At 46.7% G+C, this 20243-nt stretch overlaps 1 protein-coding gene across 6 annotated transcripts in view; it reads left to right on the top strand.

The window, feature by feature from the left end:
* Window positions 1–15072, top strand: part of LOC119157088 (TCDD inducible poly(ADP-ribose) polymerase) — a 40827-nt gene extending 25755 nt beyond the window's left edge. For all 6 annotated transcript variants that reach the window (XM_037407631.1, XM_037407627.1, XM_037407629.1 and 3 more), the window contains 4 exons: window positions 7595–7763; window positions 9267–9448; window positions 13374–13649; window positions 14331–15072. In XM_037407631.1, the coding sequence (XP_037263528.1) occupies window positions 7595–7763; window positions 9267–9448; window positions 13374–13649; window positions 14331–14778 (1075 nt within the window). In that variant the 3' untranslated portion in view covers window positions 14779–15072. The remainder of the gene's footprint in view (window positions 1–7594; window positions 7764–9266; window positions 9449–13373; window positions 13650–14330) is intronic.
* Window positions 15073–20243: the final 5171 nt, after the last annotated feature.

Here is a 20243-nt window from a genome sequence, read left to right as displayed (position 1 = left end):
CTTGTCACCTGCTGCCCCTCTCTTGGTTTAAGAATGATGAGATGCTGATAAGATCAAGACTGTGGGATCGTGTTTACCATCTTGTTTTTTTCTTGCCCTGGTGCCAGGTACTGCTTCTGTGAGGGAAGGTTCCAGTTTCCCTTTCCCACTCCTTACAGCAATCACCGGAATTTGGCTGCATTTGTGTGGCTGTGCTGTGAAAAGCTGTGTGATGGATGTCCCGTCGGGGGTGCTACCTGTGCCCATGCTTGCCATTACTTCCTGTGGAATCAGTATTGGCTTTGATGGGAGCAAATTTTGGCTGTTGTTGTTTAAGATCCCATGTTCCTGTTTCAGTGCTTAAGGTATATTGTCTTAAGGAGATCTTTCTTCCTAAGTGAAGTTCAGTTTCGTATAGTGGAGTTGAAACACTTGGTCCCTCACCCACAGCTGGACTACAGCCTGCAACTTCCCACAGCTGCCTGCTACCAGGTGAAATACTGCTGATGGGGGTCACGAGAAGGCGGCAGTGCCTGACTTGTAGCTCCTGCAGTAACCGAGTTCAATTTGACTAATCTTTCGAACTTACATCCAGGTTTTCATACCTGCTTGGGTCTTTTAAGTTCATTTGTTCCCTTGAGTGGTGTTCAGGTGGTTGCTGTTGCAGAGAGGAACTGGTTTAGTCATAAAGAGAAAATCAACAGTTTCATCATCTAAGTGGTGTTTAACTCTCAGCCTTGCATTGTATCACAGCTGTTCTGATGGGAACGGAGTTTCATTTCCTGCACAGAGCTTTGTTGATCGCTAGGTTTCTGTTTTTTCTGAACCCTATTTGCGGTAAGACTCGTTGACTGGAACTGAACCTAGGAGAAGAGTTTGAAACCACATGCATTTTCATAGCGCTTATAAAAAAATATTTCTCCTAGTCATATGTACATATCTAGTGAATGTTTGTCTTGCTGAATGGGGAGAGCCCAGGCAATCCACACATGGGGCTGAAGTTCATCAGAAGGATGCGAGGAAGAGTGAGCCCAAATACCCTTATTTTAGCAGGCTGCATTCATTTGAAAAAAAGGCTTCCATGTTGTAACTTGCTAGTCAAAGTATCTACTCAGGTCAGTGCCCTGAAGAGGTGATGTCTTTGTGTTATTTCTTAGGGCACAGCAGCAACCGGGCTCTGCTGTTGAGAGAGCACCTGTGGAGTTCTACTTTGAACTGCGCTGCTGTACAGCACCAGGTTGGGGTTCGCTGTGTTCTTAGGAGAGTTCAGTGTGCTTATTCTTCCAGTGCAAGTAATTCCATTGACCTCCTGCTTTATTTTATAAATAGAGACCTTTATTTGCTTAGTTGGTGAAGAGAAGTTCTTAAGTAATCTCTGTTCCCACCTCTGTCACAGGCTCTCTCTGGGACTTTAGAGAAGCTATTTTAGTCTCTCTGTGTATCTGTCTTCCCCAGGGAAAAATGGGGATAGTAATTTTCTACCTCAGAAGCAAGGTGAAGCAAAGTTTTGTGGTGTTTGCAGAGAGGTTTAATACATTTTTCTGTAGGAAAAGACAGTGTTGTTTTTATTACTGGTGTCAAGCTGCACTGAAGGCTGTTCCTGCTGCATGGTGCAGAGGTAGTGGGAGTAACACTTTGCCCCACCAGGGTGTTTTAACACATTTCCTGCTTTCTCAAATGTCTGACAAACTGCAGCCTTCAGAATCGCCTTCCAGCTCTTCTCCAGATTGATACTTCCAGACAGAGACTTTAAAGTCCATGAGTAACACCACCAGATTATTATTTTTTTTAAATCATGTTAGTCCCACACTCTCCCTAACACAGACTACCTGAGAAAACAATGAAGCGCGATGGACCCCATCTATGGAGCTTGTCTTCTGCAGGTGGTGCAGAGGAAGTGTTGGGAGGGGCCTGTTTCACCCCTGCGCACCAGAAAGGGGTTTAATTGCTGCTTCTGTGTGTATTTGTTCCACCGCTGTCATTGTCGTACCCGAGTGTTTCATGGGCATTGCATGTGAGCATCTCCTGGAGGCACAGCCTGTTGTGCCATCACGTGCCTGTGATGCGTTACTTGTTCTCGTGCTCCCTTCAGGGCACGAGCCAAGGTGATGTGCACCTTGCCGCTTTATTGTTGGTTTTTCCCTCTCCTAATCTATATGTTATCCATAATCTATACATCACGGAGGATACCTTTCACTTTAGGTAGCATACGCTGTATATCAGCAGCAGTAAATCATTATGCTGTGGGAAGATAAAGTGATGTTATGCTAAAGAACATCCAGATGTAACCTTGAGCATCTTGCATTCTTGCTGTTCTTGAAGCCTAAATTTGGCGTCTTTTGGCCTATATTTAGGCCTCAGGCAGTGGCGAGGTACAGTTGTCGCATTTGCTTTCATCACTGGTGTCTTAAAGCTGAAGCCAGGAATGTAATCACGCAATCACTTGCTGTAATCACGATTCTTTTTTTTTTTCATGGCTTTGCATTATGTAAGCTGGTAATAGGCTTTTTAATATACAGAGGAAGTGCTTTAACCAAAGAACTGTTATTAAACAACTTTACTAAATGTACTTTTGGGTTTTAGAACTTAAAAGCCAGTAAATGTTATAATTTGAAAAAGTTAATACTTCTGAATAGAGAAATGTTAAAGAATGTAAATGAGCATTGGAGTAATATACATTTTATGTGAGTCAAGGTTTTTTGTGAAAGTGTCTCCTTTATTCCCAGTGTTATAATTAGGAAAAACTATCAAGTAGGCTTCTGGGTACATACTGTGTTTTTCAGATGCAGTCACTTAAATGCATTTGTCTGAACTTTCAGCTGTATAAAATAATGCAGTATTGTTCCAAATAATTTATTCTTAGGTAGAAAACAATGTGTGGAGTTTAATAAAAGTCTTTAGATAGAGTATTCGGGGGAAAAAATAAAACACTGTTGTGTAGATTTCAGGGTGGTTTAGATAATTTGGTCACTTAATTTTCTGTTAAAATGAATGGGAAGTAGCATTCTAAACACTCTTCCAACTTGAAAAATAAACCCACCATTTTTAAAACATCCCTAATTTAACGGAAGTTTCAATTTCAGGAAGATTCTGCCATGTTAACATCCTGAAACTGCTGAACCTTTCCCTGTTCACAGCTGAGGGGGATGGATAGAGGATACCGTACCAAGCAGTATCTCAACCACATATTTTTAATTCAGGAAATAATTGGAGAGCACTTTTTGGGGTTCTAAGCTGAAGCTTTTACTCTGAGAAACTTTTAAGCAGCTGGTGTCCCCATCTTTCATTGAAGAGCGATGGATTTGGACAAAGCAAGCTGCAAGCCAGTGCTTGGTGCGTGGGAGCTTTGGGAGCTCTACTCTGCTCTGCTGGCGGGGGCGCAGGCACGCACCGAAAGGTGGGTCACTGGAAAACACCGTGACCTCCAGAGCCAGGCGGACTGAGCAGTTCCATTTAGGAATGGGAAAACAAGTACACGTAATGTGTTGTATGGTACACCGGCTTTCCAGAAGAACGTTTGAAGGGGTGGTAACCAGCTGTTTCAGTGCCTGGTGCCTGGGTGGTTCTTGCAGTGACTTGTCAGCCTAAGTCAATGAGCAATGACCATCCTGTCCTCAGTTTGCTTACGTGGGAGGGGAATCTGATAAAGAAGTAGGAGCAGTGAGCTACAAAAATGTAAAAAATTCCAATCAGCAGGCAATCATTACATTTTTCAGTACTGAGAAATAATTTGGCAATTCTACGCAGTTTTTGCAGAAAAATGTTCAGCTTTCAGCAAACTTATTTCCCCTATAAGCCATCGTTAGCTGCCAGCCTCATAAATCTTAAGCAGAGTCTTATGAGGTACGTAGATGCACACTTAGCTGTGCACAGATTCCATTTGTTATAGGGTAAAAAACTTCCTGCATTTTGCTGTACTGGAATTGCCTGTGCAGTTTTCACATTGTTACAGTGCCGCTGGAAGAATAGCGGTGTAAAAACTCGACAGTTACCCGCCTGTTCGGCAGCTAGAACATGTCTGCACGCAAATACCCTTTTCTGCATACACACCGTCGCCCAGAGTTTTAGGAGTGCACCCTGAAGGTCTGCTTGCTCTGCATTGAAAGCATGAGGAAAAGCAGTCCCATACTGTGTCCATCTCAAAGTGTTTTTCCTTCCACAGGGGCCCTCCCACTGCATTACTTTGATTCCCCTTGCATTGCTGCAGAGCTCGGTGTGTCTGCTGGAGGCTGTTTTAACACAGTTAAGCCCATATTAGAAATAACGAAATCACGCACTGGAAGCCAGCCATGTTTCCAAGTGCTTGTGGAATTTATTTTCCAGGCTTCAAATTTTACAGATCTTTAACTTCTTAGGATATTAACCAGTCTATGATTACTCTTAAAAGAGTTCAGCATGCTAGTGGATAATATTTATCATGTTTAGAATGTGTGTTGGTTTTCAGATTCTCTTTACTTTGCAGTGCGTTGGCATAGAAAGCTGCAAACATTTCTTCATTATCTGTTTTCCACATGCAACGTACAACACTATAATAACATTAAATGATCCTCTAGGGTTTACCACCTTTAAAAGAAAATAATATACTCGTAAATAAAAGGTTTTCCATTTCTTTGCACTTTCTTGCAGGTCACAGATCTTTGGAGTAGGGAGAACCATGCTATGGTGATTGACTTGAAAAGAGATTGAAGTGAGGTTGAATGCTCAAATTGTGAGGTTTTGTATTGAGAAATAGCTATTGAGGTATTTGTTTCATACAATATGCAGCACAGTATCTGGGGGGTCTTGATTCAGGACTTGGGTTTGTAGGTGAAACATAACCCCAAAACACTGAGTCCAACTCCCCACTCCAAAGGAAGAATATAAACACTTTTGGTTGCTAAATACGCTTTTCTCAGAAGCGATGGCTTTAGTAGGCACTGCAATTCACAATTGTAAGATGTTTTGATAAGAAAAAGCAAATGTCCCTAAAGCAGCATTAAAATACATATTCATGAAGAAATAAGCTCAAAAAATCATGCTTAGGGTGCTGCCTGCTAATACTATAAATAACATAGCTTGGTATTTCAGAGAGATGATTTCCTCATGATTTCACACACAATAAAGGAGGTTATAGCTGCCTTTTACGGAATGAAACGGCAACTTACCAGGCAGGTGGGGTGATCTGATACTAGGTTTTTCACTCCAGAGAGTGTAATTATTTTTTTTGGTAAGCCCTACATTGACTTTCAGTCCCTTTGTACCAGTCATTTCGTTTGCTCTGTGCTAGTTTTCCTGCTGTCTCCATCTGTCTTATATCGCTTGTATCTGACATTTATCATCTTGTGCTGCTGTTACAGGCACTTTCTGGAGTCGCGTGGGTGCAGGCGCACGAGCCGCGTGTCGGCTGTAGTTAGTGCATCAGCCTTCTGGCGGTGGGTGCAGCTCGGGTGGGAAGCACACGCGTCGCACGCAGAGTAGCTGGCTTCCTCCTGTACTCATGCTAACCGTCGTGCTTTGGTATGCCATTTGGCACAAGTGGGGAGCACGCTGTTAAACCTTCCACGGATCTGGTGCGATAGTGTCGTCTTGCAAAATTTTCATCTGAATTAGTGTGATGCTGTGACCGGTTTTAGAGAGCCAAGTACAGGCAGCTGGCAGGATGTTCCTTTTAGGTAGCGAGTTCTTGCCGTCAAGGGGCAGAAGGCTGGCTGGGGCTGTTCCTGCTGCAGGCAGGTCTGCTGCGTGTCCCCGGAATGAGTCGGGCAGAGCCCGTGCTGCTTGGGGCTTGGGCTAGGGTGCTGGGGGTGTTGCAAAAAGAAAGGGGTTTGTGTCCAAAGAATTTTGAAAGTAGCTGACAGAGTTGCATTTTTGAGACATTGGGTTTGACTTTTGGGACTATTCTATATCCTTAAGTCTACATGAACGCTTACTGAACGCAAAGAGCAGTCGAAAGCTGCCCAAACAGCAGCGGATCAGCTCCCCTGACAGTGAGCCCGTAGGAGCAGGCGTGTTGTCCTTTTGTCTGTGTCAGGACTTCAAACTGTGCTTAGCACTTCACAGACCCAAATGCAATTAGTTGATGATGATAAACACTTATGAACAGCTACACACCTGTACCTCCTGTTGAGAAACGAAGGGTTGTTCCAGCTGATCATCATTTGTTAAAGTGGGAACCCTTCAGTGGTTTTCTGTGGAAGTGGTATAATAAAACTCTTCAGCAACTGTACCAGTGAAATAGCTAACAAAATTGCAGCCATTCTGAAGGAAATCTGTATTCATAAAATCATATAGATGTTTTGAATAGCTGTCATTTGATGTGGCAAATTTCATACACAGTACTTTGATCATACACACTATTAATGTGCCAAAGTTTTAAAAATAAACTGTGGATTTCAAGTATCAGCTTGATTTATGTTTACTCTTAAGAATTCAAAGAAAATATTTTACATAGTCTCAAAAGCTGTGTTTCCAGTTGCCAAAGATTAGTAACTGTTAATGAATACCAGTAAGCTGACAACTGGTAAAGAGATTATAAATGTAGAAAACCAATTATGTAAACAGCATTATTTTGGAAATATGTTGATCCCAGTTCTAAAAAAAATTGCTTTTGGAGGGAATTAGTATTACTGTCGTTTCTTCCAATTTCTATGATTTTCTTAAGTTCTTGATTGCTAATAAACCAGTGATTGTCTGATGATCAGCAGAGTTTTAGAATGCCATGCTTTACTTGAGAATGTTCCTTAATCTGCAGACTCTCTCTTAACATTAATGACACAGCGTTAGGAACTGTTTGCTAAGGCATTTAGCAGTCAGTGTAAGACACCACTCTGTAGTGGAGGAAACGCACTTTTATTTTTGCCTTTAGATGAAGGGTGTGCTCTGGCTTTTGATTTGTAGCACCCTGTTGTTGTTAGGTCCTGCTGAAAGCACCAGGCACTTTACGTGAAGTTGCATACTGGCACTGATTTCTGTAGCAGCAATATAGGTACTAAAAAAACCAAAAAGTCTGTACTCCTCCGTGTCGGCTCCCTAGTTGTGAAATGATGTTTCCTTTTCATATTATCCTAGTTCTCTTCTGCTGCGCATGATGAAAGATACTCGAACTCTCTGGTGGATTGGCAGCAGATGCTCCTCATCTGGAGCCATTTACATTTTCTTTTCTTCCCTGAAGCACTAACTTTCACAAGAATAACCTTTTGAATAGTACGTGGCTGCTTCATCAAATATGGTTGTGTGATGTATTTACTTAGTATGCTCAAAATGTCAAGGATATGTATATTGATTTTTGTACCACTCGTGTGTACTGATTAAATACCACCAGACAAGGAAGGCTCCTGGGTTTGGTTTGTCGCCTTCCTGTAGACCATTTTTTTTCCACCATTGACCCTGGCGTCATTGACCTGACCTGACCTGATCATTACTTTGCCCTCACAGCTCTCCAGCATCTCTGCGCTTGCCTCCACGCCGCTTCCAGCCCACGAGCCAGCCTCCAGCTCGCGGGGGTGGTGTGGCATGAGCACGGCCAGACCAGGAGTATCTGTGGGGAGCACTATGCCAAGCTGTTCCGTTATCTCTGAGTGATCTTTGCAGTGGATTACAGAAGGTGAATATTCTTTGGTTTTCTTCTTCTTTCCAGGGGACATGAGTTTTGGGTGGATCTGAATCTTATGAAATTATACGAAACTGTTGAGTTTGACCAAATGCGGCGGCTGTCCACACCTTCCTGCCCCAGCTCCAGCTCCAACTACTACACCATCTGGAAATACTTCTGCAGGGACCACTTTGGCTGGAGAGAATACTCTGAGGTATTTAACATGTTCCGGAATCCTGCTTTTGGGTTGTAACCCCAAACTCTGTGTACAGTATATGCTATAAACTATATATGTATATTTTTAGTCTGTTTCCACTTTGAATATTCAGGGAAGTTACTTAGAGTTATTGTTGAGGAAGATAATCCAGGTCAGTGCTGACCTGAAAAATCTATAAAAGGAGAACTCTGCTCTACTGGACTGCACTTTGAATTATCCCTGAAAACATCGGAGACATGGAGGCTGACCAAATTGTCAAATTTGAGAGCAAACTGGCCCATGTCAGTACCAAGAAAGTCCTTTCTAATTCCTACAAATCTGGTTTTGAAACAAAGGGGACAGCTTTCTGCAGCCTTTTTAACAACACCACCGTTTAGCTTTGCAGTTTTTGATTTATTTACCTGTCCCCAAAGATACCACAATGCAGGGCATGAGGCTCCAGGGTCACTTGTTCCAGCCCTTCACTGTGTTGTGGGCTGCACCCTCTGCAGCTGGAGCTGGACGTTCCCACAGCTGCCAGCCCCTGCTCCTTGGGGAGCTTTTCCTGACCATCTAGTTTAAATCCGTTCACCGATGGTTTATGCACACTCATTCCAGTGTCATCGTTGCCCTTTGGTCTTTAACAGCTGCGGTTTTCCATGTTGGGTTTTAAATAGGCCTTCTCTTGCAACTGTTTAACCCCAATTATGGACACAGAAGTCACATCCATTGTCAAACAGTATTGTGCTAGGCAAAACCAAGCCCAACCCAGAATACTTCTGTTCACTTCATTCAAGCAAGCACTCCGGCTGGCCTTCTAAATACCGGTGGTAGTTAAGAGCTCATCTTCGTCTGGCCAGAGCTGTGCAAAATATTTTGAACAAAACTTCACTGGTGTCTTACTATTTTGGCAATACCAAAAATACCCACGTAAACTAGATCATGTTCATCTTTTTCATATGTCACACTGACTTTGTAAGCGTGGTAGGAAGCTTAAGGCAGAGCACTGTGTGCGGTCTGGGGCTTTGCAAATGAAAAAAAGCCCCAAGAACTGGAGAGAGTCTGGAAGAAAGCACCACAAATAACAAGAAGTGTAGGATGTTTGACTTGCGAGGAGAAGTTAAAAGAACTGGGTTTCTGTAGCATAGAAAAGAAGAAAAAATACTGTGAGAATATATATTAATATATATTCTACGCTAGACTTCTGTTTTTCATGCTCAGCGGGCAAAAAGTAATTAATTTCTGGCAAGGAAGTTTTAGGTTAGATATTGGGAACAACATTTGACATGTGAAAACGTGACAGCACCAGCAGCAGTTAGGTGGGAAGGTTGTGAAACCTGCCTCGGCAGATCCTGCAAACAGGTAATGGAACATTTCTCAGCAGTCTAAATGTACGTGTGCCTCAGAGCGGGGAGAGAGAGTAGAGAGAGGGGTTCTTTGAGGTCTCTGGAAAAAAGACTAATTTTTGAACATGTAATTTATCATGTCTATGGTTTATTTTTCTTAATTTTATTGAAACAGCCTGTTGTAAGATTGATAGAAGAGGCCAGCTGCCGGGGTCTGAAAGAGGTTCGGTTTGTTACCTGGCATAATCAGTATATCTTAAACATCAAAGACGGATTCCAGCAAAATGCGTGTTTCAGAAGAGAAATCAAGAGGAGACCCCTCCTTCGCTCGTGCGTCGTGCTGATGCCGTTCCTACAGTACGTATCCCAGCAAAATGGAAACTTTGCATTTGCTCTCTGTGTTGGTCTGTCTGTGAGAACCGTACTCCTTAAGGTGTGACAAGGACATAGGGGTTGTTGGGTAGAAAAATTGGAAGCAATAATAAAAAATCTGAGTCATATTGGCAGCTCTCACTTGCCGCTTTTCAAGATAAATACTGTCTGAGGAACTCCTCACTGCTGGGCTCCGTTATTTAAAAGTTATCATGTACCTCGTGGATCTCGGACATCAGAAGCACAGATGCAGTTCAAGTTTGCCAAAATGTTGTCCGGCTTTCAGCATCTCACCGGCTGTAGTGACTGCCAGGCTATCGGTTCTAGGTCCCATAAAAACAAGCCGTTCAAAACCATCGTATAATTTCCAAGCACAATTAAAACGTGCCTTGTTTTTATTGTCATCCCAGCTGGGGGTGAACATGCTCACCCATCAAAGGCAGAGTGAGGAAAGTGTTGCACTGTAGTCATTTTTGATTACAACTCATAAAAATGCCATTTTTGTGATCTCACCAGCACAGCTGGAAACATTATTGTCAGCGCTCAGTAGTTAGGAGCATATTGCCCCGTTAGCAGAGGGGTGGAAGTTGTTAGCCTTGGCTGGCAGCTTGGCGTGCCGGGCCAGTCAAAGGAGCTGTAGCTGCGGCAGCAGGGAGCGAGTGCTCGTTAGCTTGCAGAGTCATTACGGCGAGGTGCATGTGGATTTGGTCAAAGCCTCAGAACACGTGGTTCTTAGAAACATTTTTAGATACGGGTTTACAGGAAGGAAACCCAACATTATTGAAGAGATGCTGAGAGGATGCAGGTGAAAAGACCAGGCATGCGCTTTGAGGTTACAGCAATTCCGATTATCACCTTAATGAAAAACAAGCATTTCGGGTATGCTCCTGATACTTGCTACCAGTGGCTGGTTTACTACAGTGTAAGTCTAGAATTTTGAGACATGCTAAAATTAGGCAGTTCCTGCTAATTTTAGTGGACCCTTGAGGGTTCTACACTCATGAGGCCTTGACCATAACTATTCCTGCCTGCTACCAAAACAATAAACGAAGCTCTGAAATTTCTGTTGTTCTGCAGTAAATCTCATTTGTATTTTCTTTAGATAAAGCCCTAGTAATGCTTACTTAAAAATCTGCCAATTCTTAGCAAGGAACGAAAGAGTATTTTAAATATTTGTGGGAGCTATCCTTAAGAAGTCAGGATTTGCCTCCACTTATCACACAACGCTACCTGCGATTTCTTACTTCCCTCCCCTCCCACCTGCTTAATCTGTTCTAAAACTGGGAAGGAATCTTGGCTAGAAACTGAGAAAAGTGGGTTATAGTGGTTGAGAAATGGTGAGTTTTTAATGGCTTCCCTCATGTAATAAATGCTTACAAATAATTTACACTAGTCAGAAGAAATGAACAAAGTACACCGAAAGATCCCAGTACGTTTATTGTATTTGATGTCTTACTCATTAATCCATAAGTTATTGTTAATCTGTGCTTGGTCTTCCAGTGCAAGTGTGAGTGAATGAGGTTCTACAGTAGTTATTTTTTACCCATTGACTTTAGGAGGGAAAAAAAATTCTTAAATGCACACTGTAATAGTGAAGACTGCTATTGTAATAATAATTCTTAGAAAAATCAATCTTCTGGGTTTCTGCTGAACTATTGATAGAGAGAAGAATTCTGAATTGAGTCAAATCCATGCAAATGAAGTGAGGTCTCTTTTTAGCTTTGAACAGCAGGTGAAAGCCACGTGAACACTTCTAAATTAGAGAACGTCTGCTCTGAGAAGTGTGAGTGCTGTTACAGTTTGCTGTCTCTCTGATCCAGATCCAATGCATCAATTTGAAAAGACTTTTCCCCTGCCCCAGCTTCTTTCCTAGACTTGAAAAGCTCAACCTGCCATCAGAAGAATCACATTAAATGTTTTCTGGGTCACACAGAAAAATCACACACAGTTCTTCCAGGCTCACATATCACCAGCATTAAACATTCTGAAAGGCAACCTTCAATTGACATTGCGATAGGTAGGATGTGAGTAGCAGTAGAGTTCTTATGTATCTAGATAATTATGTTGGCTCTGCAGAGCAAAGCAGGCTAATGAGCAGGGACAATCAGGAGTTGCTCGGTGGACCTCAAGAACCCACTGGCTGGTGCAGGAGTCGTGGCGATGTGGCTTTTCAGGCAGCATCGCACCTCAATGAGAGGAGGTTGACTCCTGAAGTTGCTCTGGAGAAAACAGCTCTGCCGGTACAAAGCTTGGAGAGTTCAGTTGTTCTCCAGTAAACTTTGTTTTTACAAAGGCGGCGTAGGGAACTGAGCTTGCCTGTCACGGCTATGTGCGAGCTCCAGCTGGGTGCGTGCCAGGAGGCAGGATTTGGCCCTGGGTGTTGTCACACCTCGCCTTACCCAAGGTGGATGCACAAAGGGGGTCGCTCTCCACGCTTCCTCCAGCGTGGGACGGGTTTCCTCCTTACGCTTTGGCAGTGATACGTTATCAGAACACAAGTGACCTGAGGAATGTAATGAACTTCAATGTTCATTAACCTCCAGTGAAATGTAATTTAAGGCTGGCTGTGGGGTTCAGAGGCGAGATGCACCTTGTGGCTTCCCAGCCGGGCAGCAGGCACCTGTGGCTTCGTGGCCTTTCCTAACCAGAGCTGCCTGCTCCTGAGCACCCCTTGCCCCTGCGCTGTCACTGGGGGTTGGCCCTGGAGGCAGTAGCAGCTGTTCCTGTAAAAATACTTTGGTAAAATACTCATCTGGTGAAATTTTGAGATAGTTCCATATATTTTTGCAACTGAAAGGGAACCTCACTGGCTTGCAGGAGCCGAAGAGCTGTGCACTGCAAGTGTGAAAGCTAGAGCCTGAGCACGCAGGCTTTACACGTTCAAAGTAATTTCACTGATGTATGTGGGAGAACTCCAGTAAGGATTTCCAGCTGAGTAAGACTTGCTTGTTCAGATTATAATCGGGTGAACGTAAGCCAAATGCCACACTCTTTATCTAGATTTAGCAGCTTCAGGAGTGTAAAAAATTCCACAGAGGCGCAGGTATTCGTTAAGAGCAAAGTCTTGCCACGCGGCAGCTGGTGTCCTTAACTGGATTTTACAAGTGTCTGTCCTTTCCCTGGCATCCGTGCAGCTTCCCTGCCACGGCCGTTAGAGCCGCAGCTCCCCTCCTTCGCCCCTTCCTGCCTCCTTGCCTGGCAGCCTTCCCGCGGGGAGGGGCTGGGCTGTCGCATGAAAATAAGCAACTGCCAATGCAAATCTGCATCTGGCCTGTGCAAATGAAAACAGGAGAGCCTTCCTCAGTGTGATACGGGGTAGGACTGAAAACATAGCATCTCCTCTTCTACATAATGCAGTGAAACACGGGCAAGTTTTGCCTGTAAAATGTTATCGGTTGGGGTTGTTCATTATTCATTCTGTACAAGAAAGTATGTGTTTCCACTCCTTGCATTGTATTCTCAGGAATTAGGTCAAATGCTGTCACATTATTAATCTCTTCTTATTTCATATGCCCTGCTTGCTACGTTAAAATCACTAACGCTTTATAGCTAACATACAGAATAATTGTGTTTGGTGGCATTCTCCCTGTCTGTAGCTTATAGCCCCACCCCAGAACGTGACTAACGATGATAGCAGGCTTCTAAACACCACCAAGCAGTGCTGTTTCCCTACGTGGAACAGTGTCCCTGAAAGTCAAGATTTTGCTGTTAGTTCATGTGGATGGAGGAGTTATTAAAATAGCAGGAATAGCTGGCATGTTTGTCTTAAACAAGCATTAAAGATAGGTAAATTGTAGCGAAACTGAAGAGCAGCAATTGCTTAAGATAGGCTGGTGATGAAATAAACGTCATTAGAAGCTGTTCTGTTTGTGAACGTTTAAGCACAACCTTTTTCTCCTTCCCCAACTAGGACCTTAGGTGGCAACTCTCCGGTAACCTCTCCATCAGCTGAACCAGCTTCCTCACACGTCTTATCTCCAGCTGCTCTTACCTCTTCAAACTTCTACCCTGAAACCTGGATTAGTATGGATCCATCTCAGGACTTCATCCAAGTGCCTGTTCTGAAGGAAGATAAAAGTTACAGAACCATTTATAACCTGTTTCACAAGACTGTGCCAGAGACCAAATACAAAATTTTGAAAATTCTGAGAGTGCAGAATCAGTTTCTTTGGGAGAAATATAAAAGGTAAGATAATGCAAATACCCATTCTTTTACAATAATGGAAAAATAATTTAAAATGTGTAATTTGGTCTGCAAGATAGACATTGATCCTTAAGTAGAATACATGAACTCCAGATTTTCTGAAGAAAAGGAGCGTCTTCAGTTGAAAAACTTTATCTGAAAAATACCTTATCCTGCAACTTCCTGTGTAAAAGGTTTAATATACCGCCTACTGATAACTTCTGTAAAGCATTATCTTCACAGAAACTTCAAAATAAGTCTAGGATATCTAGCTGAAAAATATTTCCATTCACTTTCGGGCCAGATTAGGAGGCACTGGGGTTTTTTTGCACAGCCCTTGTTTTCACTCTGATGAAGATTTCCTTCGGCAGCCAAGGGGAAATACAGGCAAAGATGAGCAGGCGCTTCTCGGGCTGCTTTGCCTTTGCTGCGGTGCAGGTGGGAGAGCTCTGTCCCTGGCCGTGTCAGCTCAGGTCCTTTAAAAGACACTTAATTCACACCAAAGCTTTGCTTGAAAGTGGAAGACCTGTTCTGCTATCCGTACGGAAATGCCTTCCTATCTCCTGGTACAGCTCTGCTGCTCCTGAGGATGGTACCGATACTGTAAGGGCTGCAGCGAGAGCCTGCTTTCCCCTAGCAGCTCTGCAGTGAATACTCATCTTCACTTTCCGTTTTCTCTTCCAGGAAAAAGGAATATATGTCCAAAAAAATGACTGGGCTTGACAGGATAATGAACGAAAGGCATTTGTTCCATGGCACCTCCCAGGACGTGGTGGATGGAATCTGCAAGCACAACTTTGACCCGCGTGTCTGTGGGAAGCATGCCACCATGTTTGGACAGGGCAGTTACTTTGCCAGAAAAGCAAGCTATTCCCACAACTTTTCCAAAAGGTCACCCAAAGGAGTGCATTACATGTTCCTGGCGAAAGTACTGACAGGCAGGTACACGGTGGGGAACCACACCATGAGGAGACCACCGCCGGTGAACCCCAGCAGCATCACCAGCGACCTCTACGACTCTTGTGTGGACAATTACTTTGAGCCTCAGATTTTTGTCATTTTTAATGATGATCAGAGCTACCCTTATTTTATTATCCAATATGAAGAAGTTAGCAACACTGTCTCCATTTGAAAACTTGTGCTGCTAAAGTATCCATTTTAATAAACTCTCTTATCTGACATTGGTAGCAGGTTTTGTGGAAAAAAAAATAATTTGGACATTGCAGAACTGATTAAATTACTTGCTTGGAAGGAACTAAATCTCAAAATATAGAAAAGATGATCTGAAGTGACCAACTGTGCACTTGCTGTTTGATTATGTATGTGCAAAATGTAAATATTTTTCCATTGTTTATAGTTGAAAATCTGTGCCTTTTGTTATAAAACACTGTTTATTTATGTTAGTAAATATTCATGTTTAAAAATGTCTGTGTGTGCGTGTGTGTAATTTCAGTTGTGTCCTGTGCGTATCAGAGTGGCCAGAAACTGCTTACACCCTGGTCTAGAAGTCCCAAGGCTGGCTATTTCTAGATAATCAGAAGCAGGTAATTTTCATCCCAAGTACATTAAATGCGAGTTTCTCCTAACCACTACTTTTTATTACTGTATTTTAGGAAGACAGGGAGAGATTACAAAACTGACATCTGGGGCATACTTTGGATTATTAAAGAGGACAACACAAATAAATACATCATTTTCTAAAATCAGCCCAAAGTAAAATTAGGAAGAGGTTAGTATGGCACGCGGTCCGTGAGGGTTTAAAGCCAGATGGCTTCCCAGCAGCTTATGGGACATCCAGTTTATCCCCTTTTGCTGCTGTGGTGGGGCTGGGAGGGCCACCTGGGCAGCTGCCAGAAGCCAGCGGCTCTGTGCCGTCGGGCCCGCGTACAGCCAGGCACGTGCCACCACCAGCCCCCGGAGGGTGGCTCTGGGGGGTGGGTTTCCTGGAAAAGAAACGCCAACCAAAGCCTGGTTTTGATGGGGTTTTAAATTTGATCGAGGATGAAAATTGTTAACGTCACTTAATGAGGCTGATGCTCAAAAATCATTTGACACATTAATTGTTAACACATAATCCTCATTTGATCAGGGTATTTTTTTTTGTGTTTCCCAGGTGGCTGTGCTTGGCTCGCTGCTCTTCAGTGTCTCCGGCAGCGGTATGGGGGAGAAACAGAACAGTGACTGGTGTCACGGCTTGCTGGCGTGGGGAAGGTGTGGCCGCCAGCGGCAGGGGCTTGGGCTAGTCGGGCTGTAGGGCCCCTTCCAACCAGCCCCTCCTGAGGTTCCGTGTCCGCAGCGGGCCCCGGCGAGCCGTGGCGGGTGCTGGAGAGGCGGCTCGCTCACCCCTGGCTCCCCGGGCAGACAGGCCGCAACGTGGGCTGTAACGCGCCCTGCGGCCGGTTAACGTGTTCGGGTGTTGTGGCGGGGACGAGGGCTGCGGCAGCGCGGGCGCCGTGCTGGGTGACGCTGCGTGGCAGGGCCTGGCAGCGGACCCCGCCGCGGGCTGACAGCGGAGCTGGTGCTTTCGGGGTTTGGAGGGGCCCCCGCCTGTGACGCTGCCGCTTCAGTGGAACCGCTGGAACCATCGCGTCAGGGTTTGTTCTCTAGCTATGCTTGAGGAAAAATCCAGTCTCTACAGTGGGATCACAAAAAAAAATCAGAACTATGATTTAAAATTCAGGAAAAGTTGAGTAAATGATAATTACCTCCATTCCAAACCTTGGCATATTTTGTGTTCTCAGCTCAGCCTGTTTCCTCTGAGTTGCCCTGAAGTCACGGTGAGGCACATGCCACATGCTCACTAGCCATGGGCCACCCCAGGAGCCGGCTCATCTCCTGGCTGCAGCCCCGGCTCGTTCCACCGCAGTCACTAGGAGCCCGTCAGAGGCACGTGGTCCGTGCGACCTCACCACGGCTGTAACAGCCTGGCTGGCATCACGGAGCTGGTCGTATGGCAAGTGACCTAGTTCATGGCTCAGCAAGGTTCAGCTCGATGCTTTAAACTGTTCACCACACGCACCCCGAGACAGAGGTACCCGAGACACCCTGTCCTCCTCAGGATCTTTACAAGGCGTTAGGTATCTTGTTACAAAAGCTGCACCCACTTCGATAGCGCTGGCATGGCTGGGGAGCACGCGCCAGCGGGGGCTGGGCCTGCTGTGTCCCTGCCAGCCCGGGAGCGGGGCTGTCGGTCGCGGTGTCCGGACCGCTCGGTGGCACAGAACGAGCCTTGGGCTGAGCCTGCGGCGGCGCCTGTGCTAACCGGCTCCCTGTCCGCTTTCTCTCTGGGGCCTAAATAAAAACATGTTTTGCTGCTGGGGAGGATTCCTGGCTCCCACCAGCACTCCTGCTTGTCTGTCCCACTGCATCACTCCTTGTTACCTGCAGTAGATCACAGCAGCTGGTAGGTGAGAAGAGGGGGAAGATCCCTGCAGCTGATTCCAATTAACTCCCGATCTCCTCCAGGGCTCTCGGCAGCGCTCAGATTGGAGGGGTGCTGGCTTGGAGGAGACGCTGGCACGGTAAGATGAGAGCTACCAGCTGGGATGTGCGGCCCGGGGAGCTGCTCCTGGCTGTGGCTTGGCTCCTCAGGAGATGACTCTGGAGAGGTTAAGGTGGCTTGTGGAGGAAGGGGTTGTGGCTAATGATGAGGTAAAGCTGAGGCTGTCTCCTTTTCAAAGCCGCTGAATCTTCTGGCTTGCTTCCCTTCTTTCCAACGATAATCAGGCTTTCCTGCAGTTGCCAAAGCAGTGTTCTGGTAGCCCCGCTGCCGCAGGGCGGTGAGCTCATGTGCGAGTCTGGCCCGGCCGTGGTGGCAGTGGGGTGGGCAGGTGGAACTGCCCATACACCTGCGGGCGCCTCCCTGGAGAGCCGTGCCCCCTGAGCCCCGCAGCAAGCACGGCGGGGTGACGCTGGGCGCTTGTCCTGGGGGCAGCTGGGGCCGGGAGCTGCTCCCGCAGCACGAGCCGGTTGGCCAAGCCATTGTGCCCGCAGCTGCACCCGCCCGTGCGCTTCAGGTGCGCTTTTGCATTGGGGTCTGACATGAGTTCAGAGCTGAGATTTAAAATTGACTTAAGAGATAGAGGCTTTGAATAAGGGTTGGTGCCGTGTGGCTGAGCAAGGGTTGGTGGCCATGTGGCTCGTGGGCAGTGGCTCCCCCCATCCAAGGCCTCTGGCCGGCGTGAGGCTCGATGGGTGCGGGAGGTGGGACCGCTGCCGAGAGCAGGTAACGCGCCCCCCCGGGAGGGCGCGCTGGGGGCTGTGGAGCCTGGTGCTGTGGGCCCGAGGCTTCCCTCCGTGCCCAGGCCATCACTGGGTCTATTTTTTTCATCAGACATTATAGTGGAGTCTTGGCCCTTTGGGGGCCTTCTCCTCTGCATGGCTGGCTTGCTGCCAGCCACCTACTCCAGCCGTGGGTGCTCCTGCAGCTCCCTGCCCGCTGATGCTCCTGGGATGGTTTTCCTGAACTTTCACCTTTTTTTAGACTTTCCTCATGAGCACGTTGAAACAGCTGCGGGGATGGGTGCCGATGAGCTCTGGTGACACGCTGCTGACAATGTATTGAAAATATTTATGTTGTTCCCATGCCAACCCGTTCCAAGTGTATAAACCATCCTGCAAAGGCTTATCACTTTAGCAGATCCTCGGGATGTGACACGTGGTGACGTGGTCCTGTGCGGAGGGCACGGGACCTGGTCTCCCCTTCTGTGCCCGCATGAGTCTGGCCCCGTAGCTTGTGTTGCTGCCCTTGGGAGCTTGGTCGGTCACAGGGATGTGCTGGCCGAAACCTGGTACAGCTGCCCTGCAGGGGACAGGCAGAGGCGTGCCAGGCCACCGCGTGCTGCCGATGAACGGCAAGGTGGGCATCGGTACCCCCCGGAGTCCATCCGTAGCTCTCCCAGGGCTAGGGGTGGATCGCTCCTGGCTTCCAGCCTCCCCGCAGGGCAGGATCCGGGCAGGAGCGACGGAGCTGTGTGGGCATTGGGACAGAGCCCGGCGGGAGCAGAGCATGCCCCTCATCACCAAGTTGGCTGTTAATTGCCTCCCACATGCACTGTCACAGCTTCTCCCAGGGCACCAGTTGCTCAAGGGGTGTCTCGTCAAAGTACTGTGAGAAGCAGGGTCTTACTAAACCCTGCTCCGGAGCTGCCCTGAAGAGGAACACCAGGAGAGAAAGGGCCCGATCCCTACCTTGCTGCTGGGAGTGCTCCTGCTCGCTGAGGGGAGTTGCCCAAGTTCTCTGTGTGCGTGTGTATGTATATTAAAACTATCCATAAATATAACTGAAGTGAAACCCTCATGTGGCCATCACAGCCGGTCTATTTAAATGCCTGTCACCAGATTTCCCACCCCTCCCACTTCCCCCTTACTGTTTGTTATTGAACTTGGCTTTTGCCTGTATCCACGCACGAGGCTCCTGGGGCAGGATCCGTCCCTGCCTGTGGATCGCAGCACTCTGGGGCTGCGCCACAGCTGCCGGTGGGCTCTGGGGGCTTGCCACGGTATGAATAAATAACAGTGCTTTCTTGCCCTGGTTTTGGTGGTGTCATTTATCAAGAATTTGAGGATGAAACTAGGTGAAAAACACGTACTCGTGATAAAGATCTCACTGTGTCATTATTGAAACTGCAGGTGATGACACATGCTCTGGGCAAAGCCATGTCATTATGGAAAGCCGATCAGTGCAACTCGCGGCTGCCGTGGGGGTGGTGGTGATGATGCCGTGTGCCGAGAGGGACCTTCTGGGCTGTGCTCGGCGTGTCCAGACCTGTGGGAAAGCAGCATGGGCTGTAAGATGTGGTGTGCACCCTGAGCATCCCGGGGGGCTCCATGAACTTACCCATGTCTTTAGGGACCCTGCCAGGGCAACGCTACCAGCTTCTGGAGGCAGCAAGTGCTTGGGTGACAGTGAAAGATGGGGTCACAGCTGCTTTGGTCGCTGGTGGTGCCTGGGCACGGTGAGCGATGATGGAGGACTTTGTCATGAGACAAACTGTTCTGGACACCAGGACAAAGGTGTCTTGGTAGCCAGGGGGAAGGAATGGCTGGAGCGTGTGCTGACTTGGGAGCTGAGCAGAAGGTTGGGATGCTGCTCCTCAAGGAGATGTTTAAGTGCCAGCAGCCCAAGAGGTTGTAGGAGAGCAGCCAGACCGCTGTGATACCCATCCACTCTTCCAACGCGCGCAGGCACGGTGCTCACCAGGAGCAACTGCTCTCCCGACAGAGGCTTGAGCCTGGCTGGGCTGTAAACCACCCTGGCACAGGCCCCAACTCCCTGTCTTTTTTGGCCGTTATCTTGTACGAGTGATGTTTGGGGCTGTCAAGCCTCTAGATTTCTTCAAATTATAATCTGGGAGAAGGAGATGCTCCCCATCCCCTCCTCGCAGGTGCCTGAGGATTTCTGTGCAGACCTGGCACCTCTTGGTGCAGCAGCTGTTGGGACAGCTCTGCGGGACGCGTTTGGGGATGTGGCTTGAAGAAACATGGTAGCAGCAGGCGATTGCAGTGGGAAGGTGCTCAGGTGTCCTTCAAGTGGGAAGGAACCTCAGGAGATGTCTAGATCAACCTCCTGCTCAAAGCAGGGTTGGCTCTGAGGTC

This window comes from Falco rusticolus, chromosome 13 (assembly GCF_015220075.1).
Source record: "Falco rusticolus isolate bFalRus1 chromosome 13, bFalRus1.pri, whole genome shotgun sequence".
In the NCBI taxonomy this organism is placed as follows: domain Eukaryota; kingdom Metazoa; phylum Chordata; class Aves; order Falconiformes; family Falconidae; genus Falco; species Falco rusticolus.
This window is presented reverse-complemented; position numbering and strand designations above follow the sequence as displayed.